This window comes from Pristiophorus japonicus, chromosome 3 (genome assembly GCF_044704955.1).
Source record: "Pristiophorus japonicus isolate sPriJap1 chromosome 3, sPriJap1.hap1, whole genome shotgun sequence".
Classification (NCBI taxonomy): domain Eukaryota; kingdom Metazoa; phylum Chordata; class Chondrichthyes; family Pristiophoridae; genus Pristiophorus; species Pristiophorus japonicus.
The window spans coordinates 305,876,980-305,900,112 of record NC_091979.1 but is presented as its reverse complement, the minus strand read 5'-3'; the positions used below and the strand labels follow the sequence as shown (position 1 = coordinate 305,900,112).

Sequence of the window (23,133 nt, the reverse complement as noted above, 5' to 3'; positions counted from 1 at the left end):
TGACTGCAACATCACCGAACACTTGCACAACCTGGAAGAGGTTCTAAAGTGACTGGACAGAGTTGGACTCAGGCTGAAATACTCCAAGTGTATTTTCCTGGCGCCAGAGTTCGAATTTCTGGGGAGAAAGATTGCAGCGGACTGCATCAGACCCACGGAGGCCATCAAGAATGTACCCAGACCCCAGAATGTGACGGAGCTGCGTTCGTTCCTAGGACTCCTCAACTATTTTGGTAACTTTCTACCGGGGTTGAGCACTTTGCTGGAACCATTGCATTTATTGCTACGCAAGGGTGACGACTGGGTTTGGGGTAAAGCTCAAGTGACAGCCTTTAACAAGGCCAGAAACCTACTATGTTCTAACAGTTACTTGTATTGTATGACCCATGTAAACGTTTAGTACTAGCTTGTGATGCATCTTCGTAAGGGGTTGTGTGTTACAGCAAGCCAATGGGTCAGGCAAACTGCAACCAGTTGCATATGCGCCCAGAAGCTTATCTAAGGCTGAAAGGGCCTACAGTATGGTTGAAAAAGTAGTAGCATGCGTATATGGGGTTAAGAAAATGCACCAATACCTTTGGGCTCCGGTTCGAGCTCGAAACCGACCACAAGCTGTTCATTTTGTTGTTCTCAGAAAGCAAAGGTATTAACACCAATGCTTCTTATCGCATCCAAAGATGGGCACTAACGTTATCTGCATATGATTATGTAATCCACCACAGACCAGGCACTGAGAACTGTGCGGATGTCCTCAGTCGGCTACCATTGCCCACCACCGGGGTGGAAATGGCGCAACCCGCAGACTTGCTTCTGGTAATGGATGCTTTTGAGAGCGAGGGGTCACCTGTCACGGCTCGCCAGATCAGGACCTGGACTAGCCAGGACCCGGTGCTATCACTATTAAAAAGCTGTGTCCTCAATGGGGGCTGGTCGGCGGTCCCAAGGGAAATGCAAGATGAAATTAAGCCGTTCCACCGACGCAAGGACGAAATGTCCATCCATTCGGACTGCCTCCTATGGGGGAATCGTGTAGTTTTGCCAAAAAAAGGCAGGGAAACATTTATGCGCGACCTGCACAGTAGCCACCCAGGCATAGTCATGATGAAGGCTATCGTTAGGTCGTACGTTTGGTGGCCTGGCATTGATTCGGAGTTGGAGTCATGCGTACACCAATGCAACACTTGCTCACAGTTGAACAGTGCACCAAGGGAGGCCCCACTGGGTCTGTGGTCATGGTCCTCCAGGGCCCACGGAGATGTTGCTGGCCCCTTTCTAGGAAAGATGTTCCGAGTAGCAGTGGATGCTTTTTCTAAATGGATTGAATGTATAATAATGTCATCATGTACATCCACTGCCACCATTAAAAGCCTCCGGGCCATGTTCGCCATCCATGGTTTGCCCGACATCCTTGTTGGTGACAATGGACCATGCCTCACCAGCTCGGAATTCAACGAGTTCATGACCCGCAATGGCATCAAGCATGTCAGGTCTGCCCCGTTTAATCCCGCATCCAATGGTCAAGCAGAACGGGCAGTCCAAACCATCAAGCAGAGCTTGAAATGCTTGACGGACGGTTCCCTGCAGACCCGGTTATCTCGGATTCTGCTCAGCTACCGCACGTGACCCCACTCGCTCACCGGGGCTCCCCTGCAGAATTGCTAATGAAGAGAGCACTCAAAACCAGGGTCTCCTTAGTCCACTCGGATCTCAATGACCATGTAGAAACCCGGCGTCACCAGCATAACGTGTACCATGATCGCGCGGCTGTATCACGTGACATTGAGGTCAATGACCCTGTGTTTGTTCTTAATTATGGTCATGGTCCCAAATGGGTTGCTGGCACTGTGTTAGCCAAGAGGGGAATAGAGTGTTCATTGTCAAACTTTTGAACGGACAAACATGCAGAAAGCACTTGGATCAGACCAAACTGCGATTCACTGACAACCAAGAACAGTTTGAAGAGGACAATACCATCACATTGATCCACCCACACACACCCAACCAGCAACCGACCTCGCTGTCAACCACGAGGATGAACCCACCAGGCCCGACAGTCCGATCAGACCAGCCACACCACAGTGCAGCAATGATCCAACCGACTCACCCATGTCAGAACTTCAACTCAGGCGATCAACCCGGGAACACAGAGCCCCGGATCGCCTCAACTTGTAAATAACTTGTACATAAGACTTTGGGGGGGGTGGTGGGGGAAGATGTTATGTATGTAAACATTACCAATGTGGAAGACTTGCCACCAGGGGGCACACCTGTGGAAGACCCAAGGGTCACCTGCACACCCTGGGGAAGCAGGTATAAAAGGCAGTCTACCACACTGCCTCCCCACTCTCGAGTTACAATAAAGAGACCAAGGTCACAACAGTTTGAGCTTAAGATATACAGTCTTGTGGAGTTATTCTAAACATAACAATTTTACGAAATGCTTCAGACTTGAAGATAATGGGCACAGTTAACAGTAACATTACACTTTAAAGGAGATAACGTGCAAGGCTCTGCTCCCAGAGTGGAAGCTCACTTCAGGGGAGCATGGATCAGAGAACGTGATACGGAGTTCAGCACAACCCCCATCCGTGGCCTGAGACATTTGGCCAAACAATCTTGACCTAAATTAAGAGCCATGGTCCAATATCTCTTGAATGCAGAGTTAACAGTGTGAAAATTACATGTCGATGAGAGGAATTGGCAAAACAGTCTTTTGCTTTCTAAAGGCCGGTTCTCCAATCACTCCCATAATAAAAGAAGAAAAGATCTTATATTTATATAGTGCCTTTCACATCCCAAAGTGATTCGCAAACTAAATTAATATTGTAATGTCGGAAAGAAAGCAGCCAATTTGCTCACAATAGACAGCAATAAGATAAGTGACCAGATAATCTGTTTTAGTGATGTTAGTTGAGGGACAAATGTTGGTCAGGACACAATGTTGGCAGGCTCCCTCAGCTCTTCTTCAAAGTAGTGCTATGGGATCTTTTACGTCCACCTGAGAGAGCAGACGGGGCCTTGATTTAACGTCTCATTCAAAAGACCGCATTTCTGACAGTGCAGCACTCTCTCAGCACTGCACTGGAGTGTCAGTCTAGATTATATGCTCAAGTCTAATCTTTGGCCAATTCTCAAGATTGAAGTCGTTCTCTCTGGAAGCAACACTCCATGCCAGGATCCACAATGGAGGAATCAGCCCTTTAATTCGCAAAGCCGAATGTGTTTGCCGTCCAGCTATGGACAGTAGATGTAAATGTCTTGGGTTTATTCCCATGTTAGCTGACATTATTAACGATTCTCTCTCCTCAGGTACTGTCCCCCTTGCCTTCAAATTTGCCGTCATCACTGCTCTCAGTGGTCAAGGATTGTTTTTTTTTGGCTCCCATGAACCCTTGGCCACCAAGAGGGGTGATGATGGCAGATTTGAAGGAGAGAGGGACAGTACCCGAGGAGAGAGAATCGTTAACAATGTCAGCTAACATGGGAGCCAAAAAAACAATCCTTGACGTCACTAGGCTTGCTAGTTATCGCCCCATCTCCAACCTCCCTTTCCTGTTCAAAGTGAACGTGTTGTTGCCTCCCAAATCCATGCCCATCTTTCCCGGAACTCCATGTTTGAATCCCTTCAATCTGGTTTCCGCCCCTGCCACAGTACCGAAACGGCTCTCATTAAAGTCACAAATGACATCCTTTGTGACTGTGACAAAGATCTCTCCTTGTCCTTCTCGACCTGTCTGCAGCCTTTAACACGGTTGACCACTCCATCCTCCTCCAACGCCTCTCCACCAAAGTCCAGCTGGGTGGGACTGCACTCGCCTGGTTCCATTCTTATCTATCTAATCGTAGCCAGAAAATCACCTGCAATGGCTTCTCGTCCCACCCCGCATCGTTACCTCTGGTGTCCCCCAAGGATCTATCCTTGGGCCCCTCCTATTTCTCATCTATATATGCTGCCCCCTGGCGACATCATCTGAAAACATAGCGTCAGTTTCCACAAGTACGCTGACGACACCCAGCTCTACCTCACCACCACTTCTCTCGACCCCTCCATGGTCTATAAATTGTCAGACTGCTTGTCCGACATCCAATTCTGGATGAGCAGAAATGTTCTTCAATTGAATGTTGGGATGACCAAAGCCATTGCCTTTGGTCCCCGCCACAAATTCTGTTCCTTAGCCACTGACTCCATCCCTCTCCCTAGCATCTGTGTGAGGCTGAACCAGCCTGTTTGCAAGCTAGGTGTCATATTTGACCCTGAAATGAGCTTCGGGCTACATATCCGCAGCATAACTAAAATTGCTTATTTCCAGCTCCATAACATTGCCTGTCTCCTCCCCTGCCTCAGCTCATCTGCTGCTGAAACCCTCATCCATGCCTTTGTTACCTCTAGTCTTGACTACTCCAACGCACTCCTGGCTGGCCTCCTACATTCTACCCTACGTAAACTTGAGATCATCCAAACCTCGGCAGCCCATGCCCTAACTCGCACCAAGTCCCGCTCACCCATCACCCCTGTACTTACCGACCTACATTGGCTCCCGGTTAAGCAATGCCTCGATTTTAGAATTCTCATCCTTGTTTACAAATCGCACCCTATGTCTGTAATCTCCTTCAGCTTCACAACTTCCAAAATATCTGCACTCCTCAAATTCTGCCCTGTTGAGCATCCCTGATTATAATCGCTCAACCATTGGTGGCCGTGCCTTCAACAGCCTAAGCCCCAAGCTCTGGAACTCCCTCCCTAAACCTCTCCACCTCTCTTTCCTCCTTTAAGACGCTTCTTAAAACTTACCTCTTTGACTAAGCTTTTGATAATTTCTTCTGATGTGGCTCGGTGTCAAATATATTTGTTTTGTCTTAAAATATGCCTTGGGACATTTTACTACGTTAAAGGTGCTATATAAATACAAGTTGTTGTTGTTAAAAATGTCCTGTGTAATACTCCCAAGACAAATGCCAATGAGGAAATTCTTTACAAATTATGGGCTCAATTTTCCCCCAAGTCATATTTTGGAGTACTTGAAGAGTTACTCCTATATTTTGATGGCCCAACTACGCCAAAATAAATCATCCAACTTTCTGCATTTGAATTGTTGATTTTGGCGCCGCCTAGCCTGTCCTTTAGCTTTGGGGGTGGAGTCTAAGATCTGCGCCAAAAAGATCGGGTTGCCAGGGTAACGAGGGACACACTGCAGGCTGAGGCTGGAAAGTGAAACATACAACACATTCTGGCCAGCTCACAGCAACCTGCACAAGCCCCTTGCACGTTGCAACAGCTTACCAGCATTAAATTATTAAAGTGTTTATACCAAAAGTCTATCCCCCCATGCCCCCCCGCCCTACCCCCACCCCACTCCCTGGTGCCGCTCCTAATCCTGGCTGAAAGGCTTCCCTCCTGTCCCGGTGCAGGTGCCGGGTGCTGTTGCTAACTATGACCAAATGGCTTCCCTCCTCCCGGTGCCGGGTGCCGCTGCTAGCCCTGGCTGAAAGGCCTCCCGGTGTCGATTGCCGCTCCTAACCCTGGCTGAAAGGCTTCCCTCCTGTCCCGGTGCAGGTGCCGGGTGCTGTTGCTAACTATGACCAAATGGCTTCCCTCCTCCCGGTGCCGGGTGCCGCTGCTATCCCTGGCTGAAAGGCCTCCCGGTGCCGATTGCCGCTCCTAACCCTGGCTGAAAGGCTTCCCTCCTGTCCCGGTGCAGGTGCCGGGTGCTGCTGCTAACAATGACCAAATGGCCTCCCCCCCCTCCTGGTGCCGGGTGCCGCTGCTAGCCCTGGCCTCCCCCCTCCCAGTGCTGATTGCCGCTCCTAACCCTGGCTGAAAGGCCTCCGCTCTCTCCCCGCTGTTGCTGTGCGGGCCGTGGAACTGCATCTGCTGCGCGGATTTTCTTACTTGCGATGATTTTGTTAACTGCCCAGAAGGTTTTTTTCCAGAGTAGTCACATACGCCGCCCTAAGAAAAATTGGAGTAAATGGCCAGAATTGGCACGGGTGGCAGGTTAAATGAGGTTTAAAAAAAAAATCATAGCCTAAATAAAATCCTACCGAAGTGAATTACGCAAGCGCAGAAACTTTGGGGAAACTTGGAGATTTTAATTTACTGTGAAAAAAAAATGGTGCAGGCCAAAAAAACGGCAGAGATAATTGGGGAAAATTGAGCCGAGGTATTTTTAAATGACACTGAAGTGTTATACTGCTATATCGATTAAGACAGAAAGAATGAAGACATGAAGTTACTGACCTCAGTCGCAATGCTCTGACTTGCACCATTGTCGAGAAGAAACTTTACAACTTCCAGGTGATTCTCCTGTGCAGCCATGTATAAAGGAGTGAAGCCATTCTGCAAAAGAAGACATATTTTCATTGTGCTTGGGGGAAAAAAATTACCTTTGGTGAGTCTACAAAAGTTTTGGGTCAATCATTTGGACTGAGCCCTTCTTCTCAAGGAGGAACTGGCCCCAAGTGTGACTGGTTTGTCTCGCCTAACCAACCTGCGGTGTGTAACCTGTCTTTTCTGATTTTGTTTCCAACACGTGCAGTATTTTGCTTCTTAGTTTGCTGTTTTTGGATGCTGAATACATTCAGTACATGAAGTGATGAGAGCAAAGTCAGGAGAAACAGATCAGCCATGATCTAGTTGATTGGCAGAACAGACTCGAGGGGCTGAACGGCCTACTACTGTGCCTATGTTCCTCTGGGCAGGTCACAGTTCAAGCAGCCCCTCCGGCCGACCTTACCTTCTCAGATCAGGGAACATAGGATGGTGGTTGAAATAAATAATGGATGGAAATACACTTAAAGTGCAGGAGTCTCGATGTCCCTGCAGTCTGCTTTGGCGGAAGCAGGTAAAAGGATCATCCCCCGGCAGGTTTTGCCTGACGTAGGGGGGCTGACATTGCCCCCTTCCCCACTCAGGCCTCAGAGTTAAATTGCAGATCAGGTCCTGATGTCATCATCGGACCCGATCTGCATATTTAAAGCAGGACCCCACTTCCTTCCTGTGGGTGTTAAGATCGGGACCTGGCAGAAAGGCAGCGGGATCAGAGGGGGATCAGTGGCTCGGCTTATTTTAACTGCCCTCCCTCCACCTCCCAGGCCCAGTTTCCACCAGGCGGAAGCAGTTAAAATCAGGGTGAGGGCATCCGTCACCATGTGTGAAGGGAACAGAAGCAGTATAACCAGTTTGAATCGAAAAGTTAAAAATAAAGAGCTATCTTGACACCAGCAGTCTGTGTCCCACGTCTGATGGTGCCTAAACTGCAGTTCAGGAAGCAGGTTCGTGCATGGGGCTGGCTTTCTGCCACTGATGTGTATCTGGTGCTAATATACAGAAAACCTGGGTGCCAAGCCCTCTGACGTTTACTTGTATGTAATTTGCTCTGCCGAGCACTCTTTAGGAGCGGTCGGGTGCAGACAACCAGAAAAGCCATGGAAGAAATTAGTGGGTCATGCCCTTAAGGAGCAGAATGAGGGCAAACAATTAGTGCCCGTTTCCCCTCTGTGTCGCACCAGTTTTTGGGGTGCTACTGGGAGCAGGACAGAGGAAAATTGCCCCTTTTAATTCAGATGGGATCATGTGCCTTGAGAATATAAATTTCAAGTCGAGTATTTTTATCAAATTAATGCAGCAAATCTTAATATACCGAACTTAACTGCATCAATGTATCTAATTCACTTCGTGATTTGCTCTTTAATGATGTCCAGACAATGAATGTTGTTTTTTTAATTATTTTTTTTAATTAAAAAAATTGTTTAATTGTTTTTCTTTCTAATACCCAATCACCTGCATTTGTGTCCTTCATTGTGTGAAGGACATTGTGTTCAAGGTTAAACTGTAACCTGAATATAACCTCTGTTCGTGAGGTGGGAGAGTCAGCTAGTTCATTTTGTCTCATTTTAATGTAAAGCCAACTTCCATTTAATAGAAAGTGAAACATCTGATTGCGAATGTAATGCACACTATTCAAACACATTTTTTGCCTCATTTAAAATCAAAACCATTTGCTTTGAAGCCATCTTGTAGAGCTGAGGTTGCTCATTATGCATTCAGGGCACGTAACAATGCAGTTAGTGAGACACAGGCAAACTGATCTGAAGATCAAGGGTTACATACGTCTTCAGTGCTTCTTTTTAAAATGGCATTTATCACACAACTGCAAGCTTTTAGGATTAGGTTTTGGAGACAACATTTATCAGAATCAGCCAGTAAAAGTGCCCCAAAAAATAAATACAATCAAGTGTTGTTTCTCTGCAAATACCTAGCTTTTAAACTCATCTGATGTTTTAACTTGGGCGGGGGAGTGGGACGAGCTGAAGGGCTCTTGCAGAGAGCCGGCATGGGCTCGACAGGCCAAATGGCCTCCTACTGTCCTGTAACCATTCTGTGATTTTATTACTGCTCCGAAATGTTCCTTAATTAGAGCAATAATACTTCTAACTTTCCATGAGGTTCAAGACAGGGTCAGGAGTAGGCCATTCAACCCCTTAAGCCTGTTTTGCCATTCAACTAGATCATGGGTGATCTGTATCTCAACTCCAATTACGCGCCTTGGTTCTGTAACCCTTGCCGAATATCAATCTCAGTTTTTATATTTTCAATTAACAGCTTTTTAGAGGAGAGAGTTTCAGATTTCCAATACCCTTTGTGTGAAGAAGAATTCGTGATGTCACCACGGAATGGCCGAGCTACAAGTTTAAGGTTATTCCCCTTGTGGTGGACTCACATCACCAGAGGAAATAGTTTCTTTCTCTCTATCCTATCAAATCCTTCAATTATCTTAAAAGTCTCAATTCGATCACACATTAATCTGCCATGCTCAAGGGAATACAAGCCGAGGTTATGCAATCTGTTGTCATAGTTTAGCTCCGCTATCAATCTGGTGAAATTGTGCTGCAAGACACCAATAAATGAAGGCCAATGTCAAAAAGAGAAGTGGAAGTGTATGCGTGTTCGTGAGCGCGTATTAGCAGTTGACAAGTTTTAACATGTTGAGAGAGACAGTAAGTCCGAGAGCGAGGAGAGCTGACAGGCAGATGACACGACCAACAAGACTGGACACTGAGGTAAATTTAACTAATTGGAGCGCCATGAGGTAAATTGCAACGGAGTGAACACCACGCTGACTTCTCTGCCCCAAAGTCCTGGCATCCGTGGGCATAAACTTATCAATGTTACCCCAGCAACTGCCAGTTTCAGTCTACAGTCTAAACAATGGACCACTGTTTAACAGGGGAGAGGGAGGCAGATGGAGCATTCTGGTCTGGTGGAGGTCAGCTCCAGATTTGTGACTAGAACGAATGTTAGTGAGGAATGTTCAATGTGGCAGGCGGCTTTCCTCTGACTGCCATTTTAAATGGATTGGCAACACTGTTTAAAAATAACAGACAAAAGAATGCCACCTGAACGTGTTAGATGTCAGCCTGTGAGACGAATGTCCAGCCTCTACAGTTTTGTCAATTTTTCCTTTTAGAATTCAAGAGCCACTTTTTGTTGTTGCCTTTAGAGTAGGCTTAAAGTTCCACAAACCTTTGACAGAAAGGACCAGAACGAACTTCTTGGGGCCCAATTTTCCCCAACCCCTTTTTTCGGTGCACTTACCCTAAATGCGCCGACTTTACGCGCTGGAAACAGCGGCGAAAAAAAGTGGCCCCATCCTGCCCGCTCTGCCAAGTCTCCGGCGTCCGAGCGTGGCGTACATCGTGCAGTGGGGGGGGGGCGGAACAACAGCCCAGTGCAGAAAACACTGCCGGCAGCTGCGCGCATGCGCAGTGAAGTCTGCGCGCATGCTCCTCGCCCTCCCAGCGTGTCCTGCGAGCTGTGAGCAGGACCCGATGCTCGCAGTCCTTATCCCCGGCTGAGTGGCCTCCCGCACCGGCCGGCCGGCCCACTGACTTCCCGGGCCGAGGTAGGACTTGAGTTTTATTTTTTATTTGTTGATGGTTGTGCTTTGTTTAGTGAGGAGAGTTTTGATGGGGGGGAGGGGGGGTGCGACTGAGTTTTGATGGGGGGGGGGGGGAATAGTGTTTTGATGCGGGGGGGGGGGGGGGAGGGTGGAACTTTAAAAAAAAAATTGTTTCTGGCATAAAGGTAGGACTTCTACTTTTTATTTGTTATTGATGAATTGCTTATTACTTTTTGTGGTTTGTTTAGTGCTTTGTAAGTCTTGGTGCAGGTCCTCTCAGCTTCCTTGTATTTTATATTTGTTATTGATGTGCTTGTCTTGGTGCTTTAAATGTACTAATCTGCGCCGAATTCTTAACTGCCCGCAATGTTTTTCAGAGCTGGCCACATACGCTGACCGAAGTCGATTTGGAGTAAGTTTTAGCTGGCCAAAGTGATATAAATGGCCAAAACTTGTGTAAGTGTCTGGGGACGCCTCCTTTTGAAAAAAAAAACTCACCTAAAAAAAATTGTACCTAACTGAGTTACTCTGGAGCAAGTTTATTGGGGAAAATGGCATTTTTTAAACTTACGCCAGAAAAACCAACTTACTCCAAAAAAATTGGAGCAAGTCATGGCCTAAATTTGGCCTGAGGAACTGATAAGCATGTCCCTTGCCAAGAATGACACTAAACTGGGTGGCGGTGTGAGCTGTGAGGAGGATGCTAAGAGGCTGCAGGGGGACTTGGACAGGTTAGGTGAGTAGGCAAATGCATAGCAGATGCAGTATAATGTGGATAAATGTGAAGTTATTCACTTTGGGGGCAAAAACACGAAGGCAGAATATTATCTGAATGGCGGCAGATTAGGAAAGGGGGAGGTGCAACGAGACCTGGGTGTCATGGTTCATCAGTCATTGAAAGTTGGCATGCAGGTACAGCAGGCGGTGAAGGCGGCAAATGGTATGTTGGCCTTCATAGCAAGGGGATTTCAGAATAGGAGCAGGGAGATCTTACTGCAGTTGTACAGGGCCCTGGTGAGGCCTCACCTGGAATATTGTGTTCAGTTTTAGTCTCCTAATCTGAGGAAGAATGTTCTTGCTATTGAGGGAGTGCAGCGAAGGATCACCAGATTGATTCCCAGGATGGTGGGACTGACATATGAGGAGAGACTGGATCGACTGGGCCTTTACACAATGGAGTTTAGAAGGATGAGAGGGGATCTCATAGAAACTTACAAGATTTTGACGGGACTGGACAGGTTAGATGTGGGAAGAATGTTCCCGATGATGGAGAAGTCCAGAACCAGGGGACACAGTCTTATGATAAGGGGTAGGCCATTTAGGACTGAGATGAGAAGAAACTTCTTCACTCAGAGAGTTGTTAACCTGTGGAATTCCCTGCCGCAGAGAGTTGTTGCTGCCAGTTCATTGGATATATTCAAAAGGGAGTTAGATATGGCCCTTACAGTTAAAGGGATCAAGAGAGAAAGCAGGAAAGGGGTACTGAGGGAATGGTCAGCCATCATCTTATTGAATGGTGGTGCAGGCTCGAAGGGCCGAATGGCCTACTCCTGCACCCATTTTCTATGTTTCTATGTTTCTAATTCCTTTGACTCAGGAGGATAATAAAACATTGCAATGTGGCAAACCTTCATTCATCACTCAGCTCAGCATGGGTTGGGAGGGTAGATTTTCTGACTGATAGTACCAGCTGATGGGATTTAGGGAAGAGGGAACTGCCAATCGCAACCACCTATTCCCCACTAGGTTCTCTCCAATGAATATTTTCCATACGAACTGTCCGCTTCTATCACACGTTCCCACTCATTCTGAGCGGGAGCCTCACTGTGCTGGTATGCAGCATGCGAACGACAGCCTTTAGCTTGGGTGGAAGTGCTGCCCAGTAATCAGATCAGGTGTTAAAGGTAAGTAAAAATTGAAGGGATGCAGGTCAACTATTTTGAAAACATTTATTTCCAACATCATGCTTTAGGTTATTTTGGATGCATTCTTTCTTGAATTTTCAGATCGGAACATGGTTCACTGGGGAGTGGGAGACACTGAAACACTGGGGAGTGGGATACACTGAAACACTGGGGAGTGGGAGATACTGAAACACTGGGGAGTGGGAGATACTGTAACACTGGGGAGTGGGAAATACTGAAACACTGGGGAGTGGGAGATACTGAAACACTGGGGAGTGGGAGATACTGAAACACTGGGGAGTGAGAGCTACTGAAACACTGGGGAGTGGGAGATACTGAAACACTGGGGAGTGGGAGACACTGAAACACTGGGGAGTGGGATATACTGAAACACTGGGGAGTGAGAGACACTGAAACACTGGGGAGTGGGAGATACTGAAACACTGGGGAGTGGGATATACTGAAACACTGGGGAGTGGGAGACACTGAAACACTGGGGAGTGTGATATACTGAAACACTGGGGAGTGGGAGATACTGAAACACTGGGGAGTGGGTTATACTGAAACACTGGGGAGTGGGATACACTGAATCACTGGGGATTGGGAGATACTGAAACACTGGGGAGTGGGAGATACTGAAACACTGGGGAGTGGGAGATACTGAAACACTAGGGAGTGGGATATACAGGAACACTAGGGAGTGGGATATACTGGAACACTGGGGAGTGGGAGATACTGAAACACTGGGGAGTGGGAGATACTGAAACACTGGGGAGTGGGAGATACTGAAACACTGGGGAGTGGGAGATACTGAAACACTGGGGAGTGGGCTATACTGAAACACTGGGGAGTGCGGACACTGAAACACTGGGGAGTGGGAGACACTGAAACACTAGGGAGTGGCAGACACTGAAACACTGGGGAGTGGGAGACATTGAAACAGTGGGGAGTGCGGACACTGAAACACTGGGGAGTGGGAGAGAGTGAAACACTGGGGAGTGGGAGATACTGAAACACTGGGGAGTGGGAGATACTGAAACACTGGGGAGTGGGAGACACTGAAACACTGGGGAGTGGGAGAGAGTGAAACACTGGGGAGTGGGAGATACTGAAACACTGGGGAGTGGGCGATACTGAAACACTGGGGAGTGCGGACACTGAAACACTGGGGAGTGGGAGACACTGAAACACTGGGGAGTGGGAGACATTGAAACAGTGGGGAGTGCAGACACTGAAACACTGGGGAGTGGGAGACACTGAAACACTGGGGAGTGGGAGATACTGAAACACTGGGAGTGGGCGACACTGAAACACTGGGGAGTGGGAGATACTGAAACACTGGGGAGTGGAAGACACTGAAACACTGGAGAGTGGGAGACACTGAAACACTGGGGAGTGGGAGACACTGAAACACTGGGGAGTGGGAGACACTGAAACACTGGGGAGTGGGAGACACTGAAACACTGGGGAGTGGGAGACACTGAAACACTGGGGAGTGGGAGACACTGAAACACTGGGGAGTGGGAGACATTGAAACACTGGGGAGTGGGAGATACTGAAACACAGGGGAGTGGGAGATACTGAAACACTGGGGAGTGGGAGATACTGAAACACTGGGGAGTGGGAGACATTGAAACACTGGGGAGTGGGAGATACTGAAACACTGGGGAGTGGGAGACATTGAAACACTGGGGAGTGGGAGATACTGAAACACTGGGGAGTGCGGACACTGAAACACTGGGGAGTGGGAGACACTGAAACACTGGGGAGTGGGAGACATTGAAACAGTGGGGAGTGCAGACACTGAAACACTGGGGAGTGGGAGACACTGAAACACTGGGGAGTGGGAGATACTGAAACACTGGGAGTGGGCGACACTGAAACACTGGGAGTGGGCGACACTGAAACACTGGGGAGTGGGAGATACTGAAACACTGGGGAGTGGAAGACACTGAAACACTGGAGAGTGGGAGACACTGAAACACTGGAGAGTGGGAGACACTGAAACACTGGAGAGTGGGAGACACTGAAACACTGGGGAGTGGGAGACACTGAAACACTGGGGAGTGGGAGACACTGAAACACTGGGGAGTGGGAGACACTGAAACACTGGGGAGTGGGAGACATTGAAACACTGGGGAGTGGGAGATACTGAAACACAGGGGAGTGGGAGATACTGAAACACTGGGGAGTGGGAGATACTGAAACACTGGGGAGTGGGAGACATTGAAACACTGGGGAGTGGGAGATACTGAAGCACTGGGGAGTGGGAGACATTGAAACACTGGGGAGTGGGAGATACTGAAACACTGGGGAGTGGGAGATACTGAAACACTGGGGAGTGGGAGATACTGAAACACTGGGGAGTGGGAGATACTGAAACACTGGGGAATGGGAGATACTGAAACACTGGGGAGTGGGAGATACTGAAACACTGGGGAGCGGGAGATACTGAAACACTGGGGAGTGGGAGATACTGATACACTGGCGAGTGTGAGATACTGAAACACTGGGGAGTGGGAGATACTGAAACACTGGGGAGTGGGTTATACTGAAACACTGGGGAGTGGGAGATACTGAAACACTGGGGAGTGGGAGATACTGAAACACTGGGGAGTGGGAGACACTGAAACACTGGGGAGTGAGAGATACTGAAACACTGGAGAGTGGGAGACACTGAAACACTGGGGAGTGGGAGATACTGAAACACTGGGGAGTGGGAGATACTGAAACACTGGGGAGTGGGAGATACTGAAACACTGGGGAGTGGGAGACACTGAAACACTGGGGAGTGGGAGATACTGAAACACTGGGGAGTGGGAGGTACTAAAACACTGGGGAGTGGGATATACAGGAACACTGGGGAGTGGGATATACTGGAACACTGGGGAGTGGGAGATACTGAAACACTGGGGAGTGGGAGATACTGAAACACTGGGGAGTGGGAGATACTGAAACACTGGGGAGTGGGAGATACTGAAACACTGGGGAGTGGGCTATACTGAAACACTGGGGAGTGGGATATACTGATATACTGGGGAGTGGGCTATACTGAAACACTGGGGAGTGGGAGAGAGTGAAACACTGGGGAGTGGGAGATAGTGAAACACTGAGGAGTGGGAGATACTGAAACACTGGGGAGTGGGCTATACTGAAACACTGGGGAGTGGGAGAGAGTGAAACACTGGGGAGTGGGTTATACTGAAACACTGGGGAGTGGGAGACACTGAAACACTGGGGAGTGGGAGATACTGAAACACTGGGGAGTGGGCTACACTGAAACACTGGGGAGTGGGATATACTGAAACTCTGGGGAGTGGGAGATACTGAAACACTGGGGAGTGGGAGATACTGAAACACTGGGGAGTGGGAGATACTGAAACACTGGGGAGTGGGAGATACTGAAACACTGGGGAGTGGGAGACACTGAAACACTGGGGAGTGGGAGACCCTGAAACACTGGGGAGTGGGAGACACTGAAACACTGGGGAGTGGGAGATACTGAAGCACTGCGGAGTGGGAGACACTGAAACACTGGGGAGTGGGAAATACTGAAACACTGGGGAGTGGGAGACACTGAAACACTGGGGAGTGAGAGATACTGAAACACTGGGGAGTGGGAGACACTGAAACACTGGGGAGTGGGAGACACTGAAACACTGGGGAGTGGGAGATACTGAAACACTGCGGAGTGGGAGACATTGAAACACTGGGGAGTGGGAGATACTGAAACACTGGGGAGTGGGATATACAGAAACACTGGGGAGTGGGATATACTGAAACACTGGGGAGTGGGAGAAACTGAAACACTGGGGAGTGGGAGATACTGAAACACTGGGGAGTGGGATATACTGAAACACTGGGGAGTGGGAGATACTGAAACACTGGGGAGTGGGAGATACTGAAACACTGGGGAGTGGGAGATACTGATAAACTGGGGAGTGGGAGAGAGTGAAACACTGGGGAGTCAGTTATACTGAAACACTGGGGAGTGGGAGACACTGAAACACTGGGGAGTGGGAGATACTGAAACACTGGGGAGTGGAAGACACTGAAACACTGGGGAGTGGGAGACATTGAAACAGTGGGGAGTGCAGACACTGAAACACTGGGGATTGGGAGATACTGAAACACTGGGGAGTGGGAGATACTGAAACACTGTGGAGTGGGAGATACTGAAACACTGGGGAGTGGGAGATACTGAAACACTGGGGAGTGGGAGACACTGAAACACTGGGGAGTGAGAGATACTGAAACACTGGAGAGTGGGAGACACTGAAACACTGGGGAGTGGGAGATACTGAAACACTGGGGAGTGGGAGATACTGAAACACTGGGGAGTGGGAGATACTGAAACACTGGGGAGTGGGAGACACTGAAACACTGGGGAGTGGGAGATACTGAAACACTGGGGAGTGGGAGGTACTAAAACACTGGGGAGTGGGATATACAGGAACACTGGGGAGTGGGATATACTGGAACACTGGGGAGTGGGAGATACTGAAACACTGGGGAGTGGGAGATACTGAAACACTGGGGAGTGGGAGATACTGAAACACTGGGGAGTGGGAGATACTGAAACACTGGGGAGTGGGCTATACTGAAACACTGGGGAGTGGGATATATTGATACACTGGGGAGTGGGCTATACTGAAACACTGGGGAGTGGGAGAGAGTGAAACACTGGGGAGTGGGAGATAGTGAAACACTGAGGAGTGGGAGATACTGAAACACTGGGGAGTGGGCAATACTGAAACACTGCGGAGTGGGCGATACTGAAACACTGGGGAGTGGGAGACACTGAAACACTAGGGAGTGGGAGATACTGAAACACTGGGGAGTGGGAGGTACTGAAACACTGGGGAGTGGGATATACAGGAACACTGGGGAGTGGGATATACTGGAACACTGGGGAGTGGGAGATACTGAAACACTGGGGAGTGGGAGATACTGAAACACTGGGGAGTGGGAGATACTGAAACACTGGGGAGTGGGAGATACTGAAACACTGGGGAGTGGGCTATACTGAAACACTGGGGAGTGGGATATACTGATACACTGGGGAGTGGGCTATACTGAAACACTGGGGAGTGGGAGAGAGTGAAACACTGGGGAGTGGGAGATAGTGAAACACTGAGGAGTGGGAGATACTGAAACACTGGGGAGTGGGCTATACTGAAACACTGGGGAGTGCGGACACTGAAACACTGGGGAGTGGGAGACACTGAAACACTGGGGAGTGGGAGACACTGAAACAGTGGGGAGTGCAGACACTGAAACACTGGGGAGTGGGAGACACTGAAACACTGGGGAGTGGGAGATACTGAAACACTGGGAGTGGGCGACACTGAAACACTGGGGAGTGGGAGATACTGAAACACTGGGAACTGTGAGATACTGAAACACTGGGGAGTGGGAAATACTGAAACACTGGGGAGTGGGAGACACTGAAACACTGGGGAGTGAGAGATACTGAAACACTGGGGAGTGGGAGACACTGAAACACTGGGGAGTGGGAGACACTGAAACACTGGGGAGTGGGAGATACTGAAACACTGCGGAGTGGGAGACATTGAAACACTGGGGAGTGGGAGATACTGAAACACTGGGGAGTGGGATATACTGAAACACTGGGGAGTGGGAGATACTGAAACACTGGGGAGTGGGAGATACTGAAACACTGGGGAGTGGGATATACTGAAACACTGGGGAGTGGGAGATACTGAAACACTGGGGAGTGGGAGATACTGAAACACTGGGGAGTGGGATATACTGATAAACTGGGGAGTGGGAGAGAGTGAAACACTGGGGAGTGGGTTATACTGAAACACTGGGGAATGGGAGACACTGAAACACTGGGGAGTGGGAGATACTGAAACACTGGGGAGTGGGCTACACTAAAACACTGGGGAGTGGGATATACTGAAACTCTGGGGAGTGGGAGATACTGAAACACTGGGGAGTGGGAGATACTGAAACACTGGGGAGTGGGAGATACTGAAACACTGGGGAGTGGGAGATACTGAAACACTGGGGAGTGGGAGACACTGAAACACTGGGGAGTGGGAGACACTGAAACACTGGGGAGTGGGAGACACTGAAACACTGGGGAGTGGGAGATACTGAAGCACTGCGGAGTGGGAGACACTGAAACACTGGGAAGTGGGAAATACTGAAACACTGGGGAGTGGGAGATACTGATACACTGGCGAGTGTGAGATACTGAAACACTGGGGAGTGGGAGATACTGAAACACTGGGGAGTGGGTTATACTGAAACACTGGGGAGTGGGAGATACTGAAACACTGGGGAGTGGGAGATACTGAAACACTGGGGAGTGGGAGACACTGAAACACTGGGGAGTGAGAGATACTGAAACACTGGAGAGTGGGAGACACTGAAACACTGGGGAGTGGGAGATACTGAAACACTGGGGAGTGGGAGATACTGAAACACTGGGGAGTGGGAGATACTGAAACACTGGGGAGTGGGAGACACTGAAACACTGGGGAGTGGGAGATACTGAAACACTGGGGAGTGGGAGGTACTAAAACACTGGGGAGTGGGATATACAGGAACACTGGGGAGTGGGATATACTGGAACACTGGGGAGTGGGAGATACTGAAACACTGGGGAGTGGGAGATACTGAAACACTGGGGAGTGGGAGATACTGAAACACTGGGGAGTGGGAGATACTGAAACACTGGGGAGTGGGCTATACTGAAACACTGGGGAGTGGGATATACTGATATACTGGGGAGTGGGCTATACTGAAACACTGGGGAGTGGGAGAGAGTGAAACACTGGGGAGTGGGAGATAGTGAAACACTGAGGAGTGGGAGATACTGAAACACTGGGGAGTGGGCTATACTGAAACACTGGGGAGTGGGAGAGAGTGAAACACTGGGGAGTGGGTTATACTGAAACACTGGGGAGTGGGAGACACTGAAACACTGGGGAGTGGGAGATACTGAAACACTGGGGAGTGGGCTACACTGAAACACTGGGGAGTGGGATATACTGAAACTCTGGGGAGTGGGAGATACTGAAACACTGGGGAGTGGGAGATACTGAAACACTGGGGAGTGGGAGATACTGAAACACTGGGGAGTGGGAGATACTGAAACACTGGGGAGTGGGAGACACTGAAACACTGGGGAGTGGGAGACCCTGAAACACTGGGGAGTGGGAGACACTGAAACACTGGGGAGTGGGAGATACTGAAGCACTGCGGAGTGGGAGACACTGAAACACTGGGGAGTGGGAAATACTGAAACACTGGGGAGTGGGAGACACTGAAACACTGGGGAGTGAGAGATACTGAAACACTGGGGAGTGGGAGACACTGAAACACTGGGGAGTGGGAGACACTGAAACACTGGGGAGTGGGAGATACTGAAACACTGCGGAGTGGGAGACATTGAAACACTGGGGAGTGGGAGATACTGAAACACTGGGGAGTGGGATATACAGAAACACTGGGGAGTGGGATATACTGAAACACTGGGGAGTGGGAGAAACTGAAACACTGGGGAGTGGGAGATACTGAAACACTGGGGAGTGGGATATACTGAAACACTGGGGAGTGGGAGATACTGAAACACTGGGGAGTGGGAGATACTGAAACACTGGGGAGTGGGAGATACTGATAAACTGGGGAGTGGGAGAGAGTGAAACACTGGGGAGTCAGTTATACTGAAACACTGGGGAGTGGGAGACACTGAAACACTGGGGAGTGGGAGATACTGAAACACTGGGGAGTGGAAGACACTGAAACACTGGGGAGTGGGAGACATTGAAACAGTGGGGAGTGCAGACACTGAAACACTGGGGATTGGGAGATACTGAAACACTGGGGAGTGGGAGATACTGAAACACTGTGGAGTGGGAGATACTGAAACACTGGGGAGTGGGAGATACTGAAACACTGGGGAGTGGGAGACACTGAAACACTGGGGAGTGAGAGATACTGAAACACTGGAGAGTGGGAGACACTGAAACACTGGGGAGTGGGAGATACTGAAACACTGGGGAGTGGGAGATACTGAAACACTGGGGAGTGGGAGATACTGAAACACTGGGGAGTGGGAGACACTGAAACACTGGGGAGTGGGAGATACTGAAACACTGGGGAGTGGGAGGTACTAAAACACTGGGGAGTGGGATATACAGGAACACTGGGGAGTGGGATATACTGGAACACTGGGGAGTGGGAGATACTGAAACACTGGGGAGTGGGAGATACTGAAACACTGGGGAGTGGGAGATACTGAAACACTGGGGAGTGGGAGATACTGAAACACTGGGGAGTGGGCTATACTGAAACACTGGGGAGTGGGATATATTGATACACTGGGGAGTGGGCTATACTGAAACACTGGGGAGTGGGAGAGAGTGAAACACTGGGGAGTGGGAGATAGTGAAACACTGAGGAGTGGGAGATACTGAAACACTGGGGAGTGGGCAATACTGAAACACTGCGGAGTGGGCGATACTGAAACACTGGGGAGTGGGAGACACTGAAACACTAGGGAGTGGGAGATACTGAAACACTGGGGAGTGGGAGGTACTGAAACACTGGGGAGTGGGATATACAGGAACACTGGGGAGTGGGATATACTGGAACACTGGGGAGTGGGAGATACTGAAACACTGGGGAGTGGGAGATACTGAAACACTGGGGAGTGGGAGATACTGAAACACTGGGGAGTGGGAGATACTGAAACACTGGGGAGTGGGCTATACTGAAACACTGGGGAGTGGGATATACTGATACACTGGGGAGTGGGCTATACTGAAACACTGGGGAGTGGGAGAGAGTGAAACACTGGGGAGTGGGAGATAGTGAAACACTGAGGAGTGGGAGATACTGAAACACTGGGGAGTGGGCTATACTGAAACACTGGGGAGTGCGGACACTGAAACACTGGGGAGTGGGAGACACTGAAACACTGGGGAGTGGGAGACACTGAAACAGTGGGGAGTGCAGACACTGAAACACTGGGGAGTGGGAGACACTGAAACACTGGGGAGTGGGAGATACTGAAACACTGGGAGTGGGCGACACTGAAACACTGGGGAGTGGGAGATACTGAAACACTGGGAACTGTGAGATACTGAAACACTGGGGAGTGGGAAATACTGAAACACTGGGGAGTGGGAGACACTGAAACACTGGGGAGTGAGAGATACTGAAACACTGGGGAGTGGGAGACACTGAAACACTGGGGAGTGGGAGACACTGAAACACTGGGGAGTGGGAGATACTGAAACACTGCGGAGTGGGAGACATTGAAACACTGGGGAGTGGGAGATACTGAAACACTGGGGAGTGGGATATACTGAAACACTGGGGAGTGGGAGATACTGAAACACTGGGGAGTGGGAGATACTGAAACACTGGGGAGTGGGATATACTGAAACACTGGGGAGTGGGAGATACTGAAACACTGGGGAGTGGGAGATACTGAAACACTGGGGAGTGGGATATACTGATAAACTGGGGAGTGGGAGAGAGTGAAACACTGGGGAGTGGGTTATACTGAAACACTGGGGAATGGGAGACACTGAAACACTGGGGAGTGGGAGATACTGAAACACTGGGGAGTGGGCTACACTAAAACACTGGGGAGTGGGATATACTGAAACTCTGGGGAGTGGGAGATACTGAAACACTGGGGAGTGGGAGATACTGAAACACTGGGGAGTGGGAGATACTGAAACACTGGGGAGTGGGAGATACTGAAACACTGGGGAGTGGGAGACACTGAAACACTGGGGAGTGGGAGACACTGAAACACTGGGGAGTGGGAGACACTGAAACACTGGGGAGTGGGAGATACTGAAGCACTGCGGAGTGGGAGACACTGAAACACTGGGAAGTGGGAAATACTGAAACACTGGGGAGTGGGAGACACTGAAACACTGGGGAGTGAGAGATACTGAAACACTGGGGAGTGGGAGACACTGAAACACTGGGGAGTGGGAGACACTGAAACACTGGGGAGTGGGAGATACTGAAACACTGCGGAGTGGGAGACATTGAAACACTGGGGAGTGGGAGATACTGAAACACTGGGGAGTGGGATATACAGAAACACTGGGGAGTGGGATATACTGAAACACTGGGGAGTGGGAGATACTGAAACACTGGGGAGTGGGAGAGAGTGAAACACTGGGGAGTCAGTTATACTGAAACACTGGGGAGTGGGATATACTGAAACACTGGGGAGTGGGAGACACTGAAACACTGGGGAGTGGGAGACACTGAAACACTGGGGAGTGGGAGATACTGAAACACTGGGGAGTGGGAGACACTGAAACACTGGGGAGTGGGCTATACTGAAACACTGGGGATTGGGAGACACTGAAACACTGGAGAGTGGGAGATACTGAAACACTGGGGAGTGGGAGATACTGAAACACTGGGGAGTGGGATATACAGGAACACTGGGGAGTGGGATATACAGGAACACTGGGGAGTGGGATATACTGGAACACTGGGGAGTGGGAGATACTGAAACACTGGGGAGTGGGAGATACTGAAACACTGGGGAGTGGGAGATACTGAAACACTGGGGAGTGGGCTATACTGAAACACTGGGGAGTGGGATATACTGATTCACTGGGGAGTGGGAGAGAGTGAAACACTGGGGAGTGGGTTATACTGAAACACTGGGGAGTGGGAGATACTGAAACACTGGGGAGTGGGAAATACTGAAACACTGGGGAGTGCGGACACTGAAACACTGGGGAGTGGGAGACACTGAAACACTAGGGAGTGGGAGACACTGAAACACTGGGGAGTGGGAGACATTGAAACAGTGGGGAGTGCGGACACTGAAACACTGGGGAGTGGGAGAGAGTGAAACACTGGGGAGTGGGAGATACTGAAACACTGGGGAGTGGGAGATACTGAAACACTGGGGAGTGGGAGAGAGTAAAACACTGGGGAGTGGGAGATACTGAAACACTGGGGAGTGGGAGATACTGAAACACTGGGGAGTGGGAGATACTGAAACACTGGGGAGTGCGGACACTGAAACACTGGGGAGTGGGAGACAATGAAACACTGGGGAGTGGGAGACACTGAAACACTGGGGAGTGGGAGACACTGAAACACTGGGGAGTGGGAGATACTGAAACACTGGGGAGTGGGCGACACTGAAACACTGGGGAGTGGGAGATACTGAAACACTGGGGAGTGGAAGACACTGAAACACTGGAGAGTGGGAGACACTGAAACAGTGGGGAGTGGGAGACACTGAAACACTGGGGAGTGGGAGACACTGAAACACTGGGGAGTGGGAGACACTGAAACACTGGGGA

General features: G+C 49.7%; 1 protein-coding gene across 1 annotated transcript in view; it reads right to left on the bottom strand.

Annotated features, from left to right (window-relative positions):
• Positions 1-23,133, bottom strand: part of ank3b (ankyrin 3b) — a 614,562-nt gene that overhangs the window by 302,031 nt on the left and 289,398 nt on the right. Inside the window, exon 5 of the mRNA XM_070876860.1 lies at positions 6,239-6,337. Within this exon, the coding sequence (XP_070732961.1) occupies positions 6,239-6,337 (99 nt within the window). The remainder of the gene's footprint in view (positions 1-6,238; positions 6,338-23,133) is intronic.